Source organism: Lutra lutra, chromosome 1 (assembly GCF_902655055.1).
Source record: "Lutra lutra chromosome 1, mLutLut1.2, whole genome shotgun sequence".
Classification (NCBI taxonomy): Eukaryota; Metazoa; Chordata; class Mammalia; order Carnivora; family Mustelidae; genus Lutra; species Lutra lutra.
The window spans coordinates 155,858,710-155,871,747 of NC_062278.1; the positions used below are offsets into that span (position 1 = coordinate 155,858,710).

General features: G+C 47.5%; 1 protein-coding gene across 2 annotated transcripts in view; it reads right to left on the reverse strand.

The window, feature by feature from the left end:
* Positions 1-13,038, reverse strand: part of ITGA9 (integrin subunit alpha 9) — a 327,427-nt gene that overhangs the window by 140,660 nt on the left and 173,729 nt on the right. For both annotated transcript variants that reach the window (XR_007129340.1, XM_047740712.1), the window contains exon 17: positions 6,184-6,260. Coding sequence is in view for 1 of the 2 variants with exons in the window: in XM_047740712.1 (XP_047596668.1) it covers positions 6,184-6,260 (77 nt within the window). In the remaining variant the exon portion in view is untranslated. The remainder of the gene's footprint in view (positions 1-6,183; positions 6,261-13,038) is intronic.

Here is a 13,038-nt window from a genome sequence, read left to right on the forward strand (position 1 = left end):
CTATTTGTCAAATAAATGAGTATACTAGCGTCATGTCACTTCCTGCCGATGCGTAGAAGCTAGGCACTCTGGAAGGATACTGCTTCCTTCAACACCCTCCCTCCCCAGCCAGTGTGTGATTGTCTCTTTGCTTGCCTGAGTCTGCTAATTACCTTCCCCGGGGCCCAAATCCTACCCTCTGCCTAGGTAACTCCCACAGAAAGACCACCATGTCCACTCAGCCTTGAAGTGCTCCTGAAATGTGGGAGACACACCTGCTGCCTCACATTAGGGAACCCACATCAGAGCAAAAGCAAAGACTTATTCCAAGAGAGACGAGTGAGGATAAGCAATCCTTCCACTTATTCAAAAGCTCCTATTCACGGGAGCATTTCATTTTTCTTTCAAGAATAAACCCTCGAAAAAAAACCTTCCCTGTTTCTAGAGATTCCAGAAACAGCAACTAAAAAAGCTAGCTGCTCCCAGTCAATAAACTTCTTTTGTATTTTTCTTCCAGATCTGGGACAGACAGCAAAGGAGAAAAACAGTAAATCTGAAGGCTAACATTCTGGCCAGGGCACAAGTTTTCCAGGTTTCTGATCAGCTCCTGCTCACCTTCCTTCATAAAACAACAAGGATGGCGGCTTTACAACTGAGGAAACTGCTGACGTGCCAGCCACAAGCTTCAGGTCAAATCTGAGGCCCTCCATGGAGAGGGAAATCCAGCCTATACGGATTAAAAACGTGTGACTCAATGCAGAGACCACCACCGACCCGGCAGGATAGGCAGCGACTGTCTCCAGAGGGGAATGCTGTGGTGTAAAGCTTCACATGTCCGACAGCTCATGAGGGAGCATGAGCAGGCACAGATGGAAGCCATCTTGACAACGGATATTTTAACCAATCCATCTCCTTTCAGGATGGGACTTTTCACACAGAGGACTTTCTCTCCAAGGTCCCCAGGCTTGGTACTTCTGGTCCAAAGCCAGTGGGTACCAAACCCCAATAGCCACTGAGGCTAGTGCATAGGAAGAGAGCAACACGCAGAATTAGCCATTCCTGGCTTTAATGGCTTGAGCAAGGAACCTGGCTTCCCCAAGCATCTGTATCCTCCCTACTAAAAGGAGTGTAATAATATTTACTTCCTAATGTCACTGAGAGGATTCAACAAAAGACTAATGCTAACTCTCATTTGCTGAGTGCCTGTTATATGCCAAGCACTTTTGGAAGCACTTAAATATGTTTTAATTCATGAAATATTTGGAATAACTTAATAAGGTGTTGCTATTATTTCTCTTGTTTTACTGATGAGGGAACAGGCACAGAAATGTTAAGCAACTTGCCCAAGGTTGCACAGCTGGTAAGATATGGTGTTGTCTAAATATAAGATGACCCTCAAGGGCATCCAAGGCATGGTGGGCATTCCATAGACAGGGGTCTCTTCCTCTTTATCAAACAAGACTTTACTTCTACCGCATGCTATGCAGTTGATGATTCTGGCCACTTTGCACTTTTGAGAAGAATCATTTGTTTCAGGTTCTAAATAGTTCTCTGGGTGCAGCAATCCTTGTCTCGAAGGCTGATTTTTCATGGATGGAGCTACCTGTCACCCACCCAAGGATTCTGGGACATGCACTTGACCCCACACCTCCACTGTGATAACTGCATTGCTAAAGCTACCAACATAGGACCATTACATGTGGCCACTAGATGTTCTTCTAACTTCGTAAATATTTACTGTGTCTTTTCACTTCCCCTAAGAGTTCTTTCATTATTCAGGTTGGCTGGCCAGAAGGCACTGAAATGTTCCACTCGTCTCCTACGGGAGGCATCAAAATATATACGTATGTATTTTTAGATCAACTGCCATAGTCTACATTTCTTTTTCTTTATCTTGATCATAGGTGCTGTAGTCTTAGATACTCTGGGTATTCAGACAGACAAAACAAAACACAGTTGCATCATTTTACAAATGGGAGTTTTCAGCTCTGTTCAATAGAAACAATCTGGACAGCCTCATCCCAGTCCTGGGCATTCTGGAAATGGTGTGTTTTGGGAATGAGCTCAAGCCCATTGAAGACTGTGCACCTTTAATTAAAGAGGTGATTGCTTTAAGAGACAGCAAGCCTGCCAGAATTCACGCTCTCGGGAGAGAAAAATCAAAACATCCATGGGTCCCTGTCACAGATAGCATTTCTTGGCTTGATCCCTGGCCACTATGGGGGACCCAATCACTCCCAGATGTCTTTCCCTCAGTCTTCTCCAGACAAAGCCTCTTCAGTCTGGTGGGCACTTGGCTGCTTTCAGCCACAACACCTTGTCCTGAGCTGTCTACCCAGTCGTCAGAGGGATCTTTCTCTGTTACCACTCTGCTTCAACTTTTCAGCACAGTTGGGTCGCAGCTAACATGAGAGCTAGGTTCTAGAGACACTATGAAAGGCAAAAGTCAAGTCCAAATTGCCCTTTTGAAGTCCTTGGGGAGGCACCATGGTGAGGACCAACACAACATGTCTCATAAGTCCAACACTGCCAAGGGTACTCCTGTGCCAGGACAAAGGGATCCCGTGGACCTGTGACAGGGACTAGGAAATGAGGGGGCTGGGGAAAAGCTGACTCAAAACTCAAGCTTTGGCTGAGTGGAATAGAGGACTAGATGACCCACACCATGTCACTCCCAGTCTTTGCCTCAACCCTCACCAAGTCCTCCTGACCTCCTCACCTTCATTCCAGACACCTGCGGATCTTTGCAGGCATTGGCCCTCCACACCTCCATGCCTCTGCTCACGTTTTTCTCTTCGCCCAGAATACCTGCATCCTCTTCCTCATGCTCTTTCCTTCCTCCTCTTGGAAGCCGCTCCATGGTCCTATGATGATCCATCTTCCTCTCTTCTAGCACTGACTAGGTGGTGCCACCACCCCTGGCTGCCTCTCCCACCTACATGGTGCGTGCCGGGAGAGCATGGCGCACACACCGGTCATGTCGGCAGCTTGATGCCCAGTGTTTCCCTGATTTGAGCAGTTACGGGATGTGCATCACGGCTCCCACCCGGGGCAATCATGGCTCAACAGAGCTCAGTAATAAACCAGAGTAGCTCAGTTCTGGTTCGACAACCAAGATTTTGTCAACCAAATTCAGACCCTGGTTTCCACCAGCAGTTTAATGCCTGTGCCTTCCCTTACTTTGTACCTGGATCTACGTGAAGGTCTAAGGAAAACCACCATTTGGTATTGTGTCTCTCCCCACTCAATTACCAATTAATGTTTCTTTGATGACTCCTCTGGGGACAGTCAGGGGCCCAAGATACAATGAAGGTTTAATGTGGGATCCAGACAAAAGGCTATTTTGAGAGACCAGACTCCTGGGAAATAACTTATCATAAGGACAGGATCATAGCTTTCATCCAAGGGCACCACTTCTGAGATTCAGAAAATCTCCTTACCCAGTCTCTAGGTCGTGTGTCTAAGTCAAGGATGATGGAACTACCAGAAAGGCTGAAACATCCCTGGAAACTATAAGATATCAGGAAAGAGAGCAGCCCTCTTCTTCATGTGGTAGTGCAGACTGTCTTTTAGGTCCCAGTTCACCCCTCCATGAACTTAGGTCCTCTGCTCTGTGACTTTGTAGTTCCTCTCGTTAAGGGGGCACAGAATATTTTCCTGACTTGGGGGTCGGTCATATGACTTGCTGTGACCAACAGAGTAAGGCTCAAGTAACAGTGCACCAGGTCTGAGCTGGGACCTTAAGGGTTACTGCATGTTCTGCTTGCCCTTTGTGCTGTCGCCAAGCCATGAGAAGGATAAGTCCATGCTAGCCGAGTGTTCCAGCAGGACAATGAAAGATATATGAAGCAGAGCTAAACTGGGTCACCCGAACCTAGCCGAGATCAACCTACTCTCTGCTGAACTCCAGATGCATGGACAAGTCAGCCAAGATCCAGCTGAGTCCAGCCTGGACCTGCCAACCCTCAGTTAACCTGCAGATCCATTAAAAGAGATGACTGCTGTTTTAAGCCATTGAGTTTTGAGGTGCTTTGTTACACAGCCTTTCTCTGTGGCTAAAGCTTGCTGATACATATGGGGAGTCTGGGTCCTGGCCACTGTAACTGTTCTCAAATTATCAATTTCTGGGCCCACAGAGCAGACCTGGTTCTGATCAACACTCCTGAGGGGCAGTCGAGGCTGTTTTAACCACCAGTGGCTTACCAACCATGAGCCTTGGGTTTTATGTCTTAATACAAGAAATGCACAATGGCACAGAGATGAATTTGACTATGTCCATCAGTGGGCAGCTGGAACATCAGGCCTTCGCTAACCTAATACTTAACCTTGCAGCAAGTGAACATTTTCCTACCACATAAAGTTTTCTGATCCAAAACAAACTTCCAACATTTACTGTCTGCCTCAAGACAACACAAATTCATGTATTTTTGTTTTATGTTACTTTGTCCCTAAGACACTTTTTGGAAGACCTATTTAAAACTGAAAGTAATCCTCCTCTCTCTCTCTGCCTGCCTCTCTGCCTACTTGTGATTTCTCTCTGTCAAATAAATAAATTAAAAAAAAAAAATCTTTAAAAAAAAAAAAAAGGGGGCGCCTGGGTGGCTCAGTGGGTTTATCCGCTGCCTTCGGCTCAGGTCATGATCCCAGGTCCTGGGTTCGAGCCCCACATCGGGCTTTCTGCTCGGCAGGAAGCCTGCTTCCTCCTCTCTCTCTCTGCCTGCCTCTCTGCCTACTTGTGATTTCTCTCTGTCAAATAAATAAATTAAAAAAAAAATCTTTAAAACTGAAAGTAATGGCCTGATAATTTGTGAACTTCCTTTAGAACTGGTTTCTCCAATAATTGCAGGAACTTCTTTACCTTAAAAAAATTCTGATATCCACTTCTTTTATTTGAAGTCATTTTCTCAGCTTGGCAAAACGTGTGCCATTTTAATTTACCACTTTTGTCAGAAGTCAAAGTAATGCTAATTAACATTTAAGTGGCTTGGAGAAGTATTTGTGTGTGTGTGGGGGGTGTTATATCATATTTTGCCCAATAAATGAAAACAAAAGAAAAAGAATCTTAGTATTACTTTCTTTTGATACATAATAGCTAATTTATCAACAAAAGTGTGTTTCAGTGCAGTCACTGGTTCATAATGGGATAGATATGTCTTACATCCACCCAAACTTAACTCTCATGGTTACAAATAAGGGACATACAATGGCATTTGGTGAAGTATCAAAAGTGAGGACAGTTTTTGAGCAATGGTAATACATGTATGGACAGACATTCCAGCCCCCAGGCTAAAACGATCGTTCCAAAGGAACTGTCTTGAAAGGAAACCATTCTCTGAAATGTGGCCAAATGATTCAGGACCAGCACCTTCATCCTATAAGGTGTCTAACATAAAAGGCTGGCAGAGAGGAAACAGGAGGCCTCTGTGTGGTTTACCTTCGCCAGGAGGACTCTCATACTGGGGGAGGGAAGCCTGAAACAACAGAGCTGGTCTGTTCCCGGGGATCACATCGCCTACCCCTCCCGGCACACCCTCCCACCACCAAAGAGCCTTCCCCTGTGGTGAAAGCAGATGCCATTGTTAAGTGGGGGGGGGAACATTAAAAGAATCTTATTATAATATTAAGTCAAATCATAGGAACTGTCCCAGTTAAACCCTGGCAATTTCTTATGGTTCAATCTCATACAATGAGTAACTATAAAATACTCCCTCCATCACACAAATACTCACAGCAATCAGAAATACAGGCTAAACTGTGAGATATGCGGAACCATAAACGAAACAAAGAGCAAATCATCCCCACCAGAGGATAGCTATTGTTAAAATTATTGCAGGGGTGCCTGGGAGGCTCAGTGGGTTGAGCCTCTGCCTTCGGCTCAGGTCATGATCTCAGTGTCCTGGGATGGAGCCCTGCACTGGGCTCCCTGTTCAGCTCAGCTGGGAGTCTGCTCGACCCTCTCCCTCTCAGCTCCTGCACGTTCTCTTTAACTTGCTCCCTCTCGAGTAAAAGCTTTTTAAAAAAATTATTGTATAATATACATGCTTCTTGTTAAGCTATAAAATACTGTTGTAGAGCATTGTATCCCACCAATTCTAGTTCTCCTCTTTGCGGGGTGAGGGGGTACTCTGTACATTCAGGCTTCAGGCCTGGGGTCCTGACAAAGGAGCCTCCCAGAACGAGGTGGCAGGAGGAGGGCTGGGTTACCTGGAGAGCAGCAGCTGACCCTGGAGCTGTAGGTCCGCGGCACAGTCCTCTGAGCGGCAGTTCCTTTCAAAGACGGTCTGTGGGGGAGAGAAGACAGGAAGAACAGGATTTAACGGCAAAGGAGTAAATATCAGCCAACTATTTCCTTCCAAATCAGCAGGAACTCCTTCTGTGAAAGCTTCCCACTCTCTCCTCCTGGGAAGCCAGCCCCCCACCGAAGTGAGGGCTCCTCCTCCTCCGGGGGAACCCACAGCAGTCGGGGGCTGGGCTGCAGCATGTCTTCCTCCTGTGGTTCATGTCTCAGGCTGCTGAAGTGCTTCTTCTAGTAGGTTCCTCAAGAAGGAACCTCTTCCTTGAGAAGATCCTTAAATGCTCTCAGATGGTGCGTGAATAATAATCCAGTTGCGTTAAGAATTCTTAGATTACAGTGTGGTCATTTCCTTCTGTTTGCTCTCTTGGGGAGGCAGAAAGTCTCTGATGGAGGTGGGTTCTGCCTGAGTGATGGGATATGATAATGTTTAGCTGCAAAGAGAACAGTCTAAAAGGCCTTGTGGCTATCAGGCTGAGGGCACTACACCAGGGCTGAGCGGACCCTTTCCCGCATCTTAGGGGTAGGGAGTGGGCAGCCTCCAGAACAGATCGGACCTCAATGGCCAAAGCCCCACCCAGTGCTGGGGCCCAGCTCTCAGTGTGCCAAGCCAGCCCACTGTTCAGAGTGCTTGTGTAGTGCCCTGAGCTGGGCCTGTGTGGTGGCTGGCCGGGGAATCGGGGGCGGCACCTTGGGAGGAGTTAGTTTTCCCCTATACCCCACAACAGGGTGCCCGGTCCCTCCCTTACACTCGACTGGAGCTCTGGAGTGCTCTGACAGGTCTCATCTAAGGACAGCAGACTCCCCACATTCCCGACTGACAGACACTGCTCACTACTGGGAAGTGGCTTTGATCATTTTGGATTTTGGAGAGAAGAGCCTGTTGTCATTTTTCAGTTGTAAGTCATTCACTATTAAACTTCTCTGTCACTGATCATGCCTGTGGTTTTTCCCCACCACAGAACATAGTTCCAAGGGATTTGTTCCCGTCCCACGGGGTACGTCCAGGCGGTGCTCAGAGCGCCAACGCGGGCTCCAGTGAACTTGCTGGCTCACGGACAGTCTAGACCTACCAGACAGAACATTTCTGCCTATGGAAATTCATATTCCTCCGTCACATTTCCAAAAGAATAAAGCACCCCAGCCAACATTCCCTGCCTTGATTGTGGCAGGGGGGAAAATCACGGAAGTCTTGGGCAAAAGAAGGAAATTCCCGTGTTCTTTTGGACACTACTGGGAGGAAGGAGAGAGCCAGATTTCCAGGAGAATTTGATAGAAGACACTGGGTCTTTGTTTGTGATCTCAAGCAAGGAGAGAACAGCAGGAAGCTGATGTGGACTGCACAGATGTCTTCGGAGACAGAGGCAGGCTCTCTGAGAGTAGGGATGAGGGGGAAGCACTGAAGGTGGCTTCACCTTTGAAATTGAACCTGAAGGTCCCTCCTTGTCATACCCTGACTGAGGCCTTGAACTTAACTTTGTTTTTTGTAATTTCACATTTTCCTTCAAGGGAACTTTCCTCCCAAATTATAAAAGCTTCAGGTCCGACGATACCAAGCCCTGGCCCTGCTGACAGGCTCCTCTCGGTGCGAGGTTTTCCAGGGTCACAGGGAAGAGGGACAGTTTGGGTTCCCCATCGTTGGGTGAGGGGGGGACGTGGGTAAGAAGTGATAAAGAGGATGTGGCCTCAATCATCCTGCAGTATACAATCTGAGAAGACCTTGTCCCCACCCTCCTCACCTCTGTCCCTCTGGCTCTCTGGTGCTGACTACCCCCTCAGACTAGCCTTCCATCTTCCCATTGGAAAAGCAGCGCCTCCACCGAAGCCAGTCTCCAGTTCCTCCACCTCATTCACCCAGGGTGTGTCTTTGCATCCCTCCATGAGCAAACCAAAACCACATCTCTGAGCCCCCCATGAGCTCAGGCTTCCATTGTTAAGTTCTTGTAGCTCCAGGCACTTTCTCCTGCTACCACTCATCTCGTTCGTAACTAACTGATTTTATCATTACATGTTTCCTGTTTATGTCCCCGGCTAAAATTAGGCTCCGTGAAGACGGGGACCATATTGGTCCTGCTCACCTTTGTCCCTGTCCCCAGAGCCTGGCATGTCGAGGTTGTCTGGCCAACCCTAGAGGACCACGTGGTGCTCTGAGAGCTGGGGTGACCACTGAAATGGGGAGCCCCAAGTGGATGCTCCAATCTGGGCCAATGCTAATACACTGATCATCCTCGCCAAAGCTCCACACCCATCCCTCAGCAACATACAAGCGTAGAGTCTCTGATAAGGAACCTGTGGCTTCGTGGAAGCTCATTGTCCTTGGTCTGTGTTCCCCTTGTACCCTACTATTTCCCATCCCTGAAACTGGCTTAGGTCTCCCAGTGCTGCTAAATTTCCACCCAACAAAGGGAAGCTCCGAGTCCATCATTTATATATACTGATGTACACACACGGGGATACACACACACACACACACACACACACACACACACACTGCACACATGTTATATGTGGGCACTCACCAGCTAACATTAAGCACGACCTATCCTGAGAAGATAAAGCACCAGCTCAGAAATTAACCTGGAACTCAATTTCCACGGTTATAAAATGAAAACAAGCCAAGGTTTCAGGCAAAGACCCTCCCAGGCTGGGAACGCAGTTGTCTTATGGGTAGAATAGCAAGACAGAGAATAGCAAGAGACCTGCCTCATGCACCAGGGAGGCTGAGGTTGAAATTCAGAGTTCCCCTGCTTTGGACCTGGATTTGTCTCTCTGGGTAAATGACTGTATTGTTTTTCAAGGAACTGAAAAGCATCTTTCTGGGGCAGAAGGTGGGCAGACTAAGGCCTCAGAATGCCAGCTGATAACATAGAGTTTCCAGAAGCCAAGAAAGACTACTTCTCCTTTACTAAGTACAAAGAGTACAGGTTCTCCATGAAGCCAGTGGGCCAAACTCCCAATTTTCCTCTTAGGAACAACCCTGAGTGCCAACCAGGCCTCTAAGAAATTCCTCCGCCCACCTTTGCCCCTCATCTCCCTGGTGTTCTAGGCAAACACAAGCTTGGCTGTCTGAATCGGACAAATTCCCCACCAGCTTGGAAGCAGTCTTTCCCACTTTCCTCCAGCCTCTACCTACTGGTTGGCAAAGCCCTGTCTATTTCTTTACCTGGAAGATCTGAGAAGCCACCATCTCTTAATTCCTCTCTGGTAAAAAGAGATAAATGCTTTCTCTCAGGAGACAACCGTTTCCTGCCTCAGGTTTCAGAGACTTGCGGACACCCAGCAGCCTCCTCATACTCACAGACTACATTTCCATGTTGGCTCCTGCCTCATTCTGGTCTTCACCCAGATTTCCATGGAGATTAGTTTTCCTCTTTCCCAAATCCTTCCTCTGCTTCTTTTAGAACAGAGTCAGCAGACTTCCTCTGTAAAGGGTATCTAGTAAACCCATTTCGCTCTAGGCTGTGCAGTCTCTGTTGTAACTAGTACTGTGAGAGCAGCCATATGCGCCATGTAAAGAAACAGGCATGGCTGTGTCTCAATAAAACTTTATTTATAAGAATAAGCAGCAGACCAGATTTAGCCTGCAGCTTGTGGACTCCTGTTCTAAAATATTTATCTATTGATTTCCTCATTCTCTCCAGCCAAGCGGGGGGGGGGAAGGATACAATGAATTCAGCTCAAGTTACAGCTCTCTCTGAGCCAAAGTACAGAGGCTAGAGTTTTCTTCCCAACGCTGTGGCCACCAAGGCCAACATAGCCTTGGGGATGTGTGGCTTGTGGCTGGCAGCTCAGTGGCTGTCCTGGCCAAGGCTGACTGCAGAGAGGAAGCTGCCTGGGTGTTCAAGCCATGGGGTGCCCACTTCCCTTATTCAAATCCGTGTTGGAAAAAAATCTTCACTTCTGATCTAGCAGGAAGTAGGATTCTTCACCTATTCCAGCTGTCATGTTCATAGGAGGGTCAATTTCTTGGACTTGGTGATATTTGCAGTAAACATATACATATATATATATATATGTATATATATGTGTATATATATATAAAATCATTGACACAGATTAGATACTGTTTACAGAGTTGCTATAGCAACTCCATCCATGCTGAGGCCTGAGAAAATAGGACAACTGGACTGGGTGGGAATAATGCTTTTCATATCCCACCCCCAAGGGGCCCAAACAAGAAGGCTATTTTTAAGCTAACATGAGTGAGGCATTTCCTGATGGGCAATGTGACTTAGCAGGGGGTCTCTGCCTGGACAACGGCAGATACATTTCTGAACTGTTGCTCCTCTCCTAGTCCCATAGAAGCTCCCAGAGGCCTGGCCATACATAAACCATGTCTGTAACCCCCAGCACGTAGTACAGGGTTAAAAAAAAATGTGTAAATGCCATGAGTTTCTCTTCCCAATTCTGTTTTAATGGGCTCCTTTTTCCAGAATCCAACACTGTGTTTAACACTGGGACCACTCAGGGTGGTCCCAGGATTTCTGGATTCAGCCCTGTGCCCAAATGAAGAAAGGAAATATCTCTTTGCCTGGTATTTAAAATAAGGTCATACAGACAGAGTTGCTTTCTAAAAAATATCATGTCCTGGGGCGCCTGGGTGGCTCAGTGGGTTAAGCCGCTGCCTTCGGCTCAGGTCATGATCTCAGGGTCCTGGGATTGAGCCCCGCATCGGGTTCTCTGCTCAGCAGGGAGCCTGCTTCCTCCTCTCTCTCTGCCTGCTTGTGATCTCTCTGTCAAATAAATAAATAAAATCTTTAAAAAAATATATCATGTCCACAGGAATAAATGAAAGACAAATACTTCATAAATTAAAGTGGAAGAATTTCTTCCATATCAGGGTCTGTACAAATTATCCTCTTAGATTTTGAAAGCATGGGAGAACAACAGTCCCACTGGTCTTCCTCTAAAGCAAACACAGCACCAATTTTGCCTCACGTCTTTATGGAAAAACTGGAAGTGATTAAGTTCTGTCTGGGGGTATCCTTCGGTTTACTCCATGGTCCTGCAGTTCACAGCACACTCTCCTCTGCCTAAAGACAGCCTTTCCCATGGTCCGGCTCCACCTCTATGAGAAACTAGCAAGAGCTGAGCTGGCCCACGGGGGACTGCACCTGGCCTCTTGGCTCTCCTGGACTCCAGGACTGCCTGGGCCTGGCTGGCCTTTTACAGGCCACATTTCCCACCCCCCCCGCCCCACAACCCCTGCCTTTTAATATCAGCCATAAACTTGCTCCTAGAAACCTTCTGGCCCCCAGGTCCCGAAATGCTCTCCCTTGATTTTTCATCCTGGAATCTTTGTGTGTCCTATGCTTCATTTATCATTTTTTTTTTTTAAACAGCTCCTACTAACTAGTCACGAGAGGCAGAAAATAGAACCAGGAATAAAGTGCTGATGCCGAAAGAGGAAAGGAAGAACATGCTAGCTGTGCTTCTAAAGGCTGCGGAGCCAGATGCATTCAGGCAACTGGGAGGAAGACTGGAGAGGCTGCCAGCAAGACCCTTCTCACACACCCACACGAGCCTCACCTCAATGGGGCTCCAGGTGTAACTTCAAGTAGCAAGGCCTGGCCTCTGACTTCCTCAGTCCCCTCCGAAGGTGACAAAGGCAGGGCTAATGTTTCTTCCCCAGGCAGAGACTATCCACAGGACATGTGTCCTCGCTTGTTTATATACACACAGCATGGGCTCATGGGCAAGGTTTTCCATAAGGCAGGATGAAGGAAAGAAAACCCAACAGGCCTGAAGATCTGGAGGGAAACCACTATATTTTCCCTCAAAGAGTTGTGGGGGATCAGGACACACTCTTTCTGTAAGTTGCAGAGGTGAAGCACTAAAGAAGAAAGCTTGCAGACTGCATGGGTCACTATCAGGTACAGCCCAGCCTTTGAGAGATGGGAGTCGCCTCTCCTCTGTTCTTGGGGTTAACGTTGGAGGAGAAGCCAAAGACATGGAGATGTAACTAGACTTCTGTGGTCATCAGGGAAGCTGAACTACATGTCTTCCTCACACATAGTTGAAGCTAGATGGCCTTCACATGTGCTTCACCGAGATGCCCTTTCTGAAAAGATTACCCAGAAGCTGATGACAAGCAGCTGATGCTTATGAAAGGGGAGGGGGTGATCTGGTTGGACCAGGGATGGGGGTGGAAACTTCTTCCTCTAATCCTGCCCCCTCCTCTGCCGGACCAAACTGCTCCGTTGAATCCAGGTGCTTAATTTGCCCCCCCCACCCCCACCCCGAGCAGACTGGATGGTCTCTGAAACCCAACTGGCCCCGGGTCTTCAGTGACAAGCTCTGTTTCATCCTTCTGACCCCTCGGCTTTGCAATGTTCGGCAGACTCCATATATGATAACGAAAATAAACCTTCGAGCTGGCCTTTTAAGGCACCTGGGTGCCTCACCTGGGAAACTATTACCTCATATCCAGGCTGAACAAACAGTGAGTTCTCGAAGGCTGGGGCTCTATTTCCACACACACAGGCACTGTGAGGGACAAAGCGTGACGATTTCCAGCACAATGGAGGCCTGAAATTTATGGCTTCAACATAATTCCAAATTCACATTAGAGTAAAACAGCCCCCTTTTCCCTTGAAAGATGACAAAGTTGAGTATTCTCAACACAGGCAATGCCTCTTCCTTCACCAAGCGTATTTCCTCCACCTTGTTTTTTGGAAAGGACATTCACACGTGCACAAACGGACTACCATTGTTAGTGAATCACCCTGATTGCACACCACGCTCTCCTGTCTGGGAGGAATTCCCAG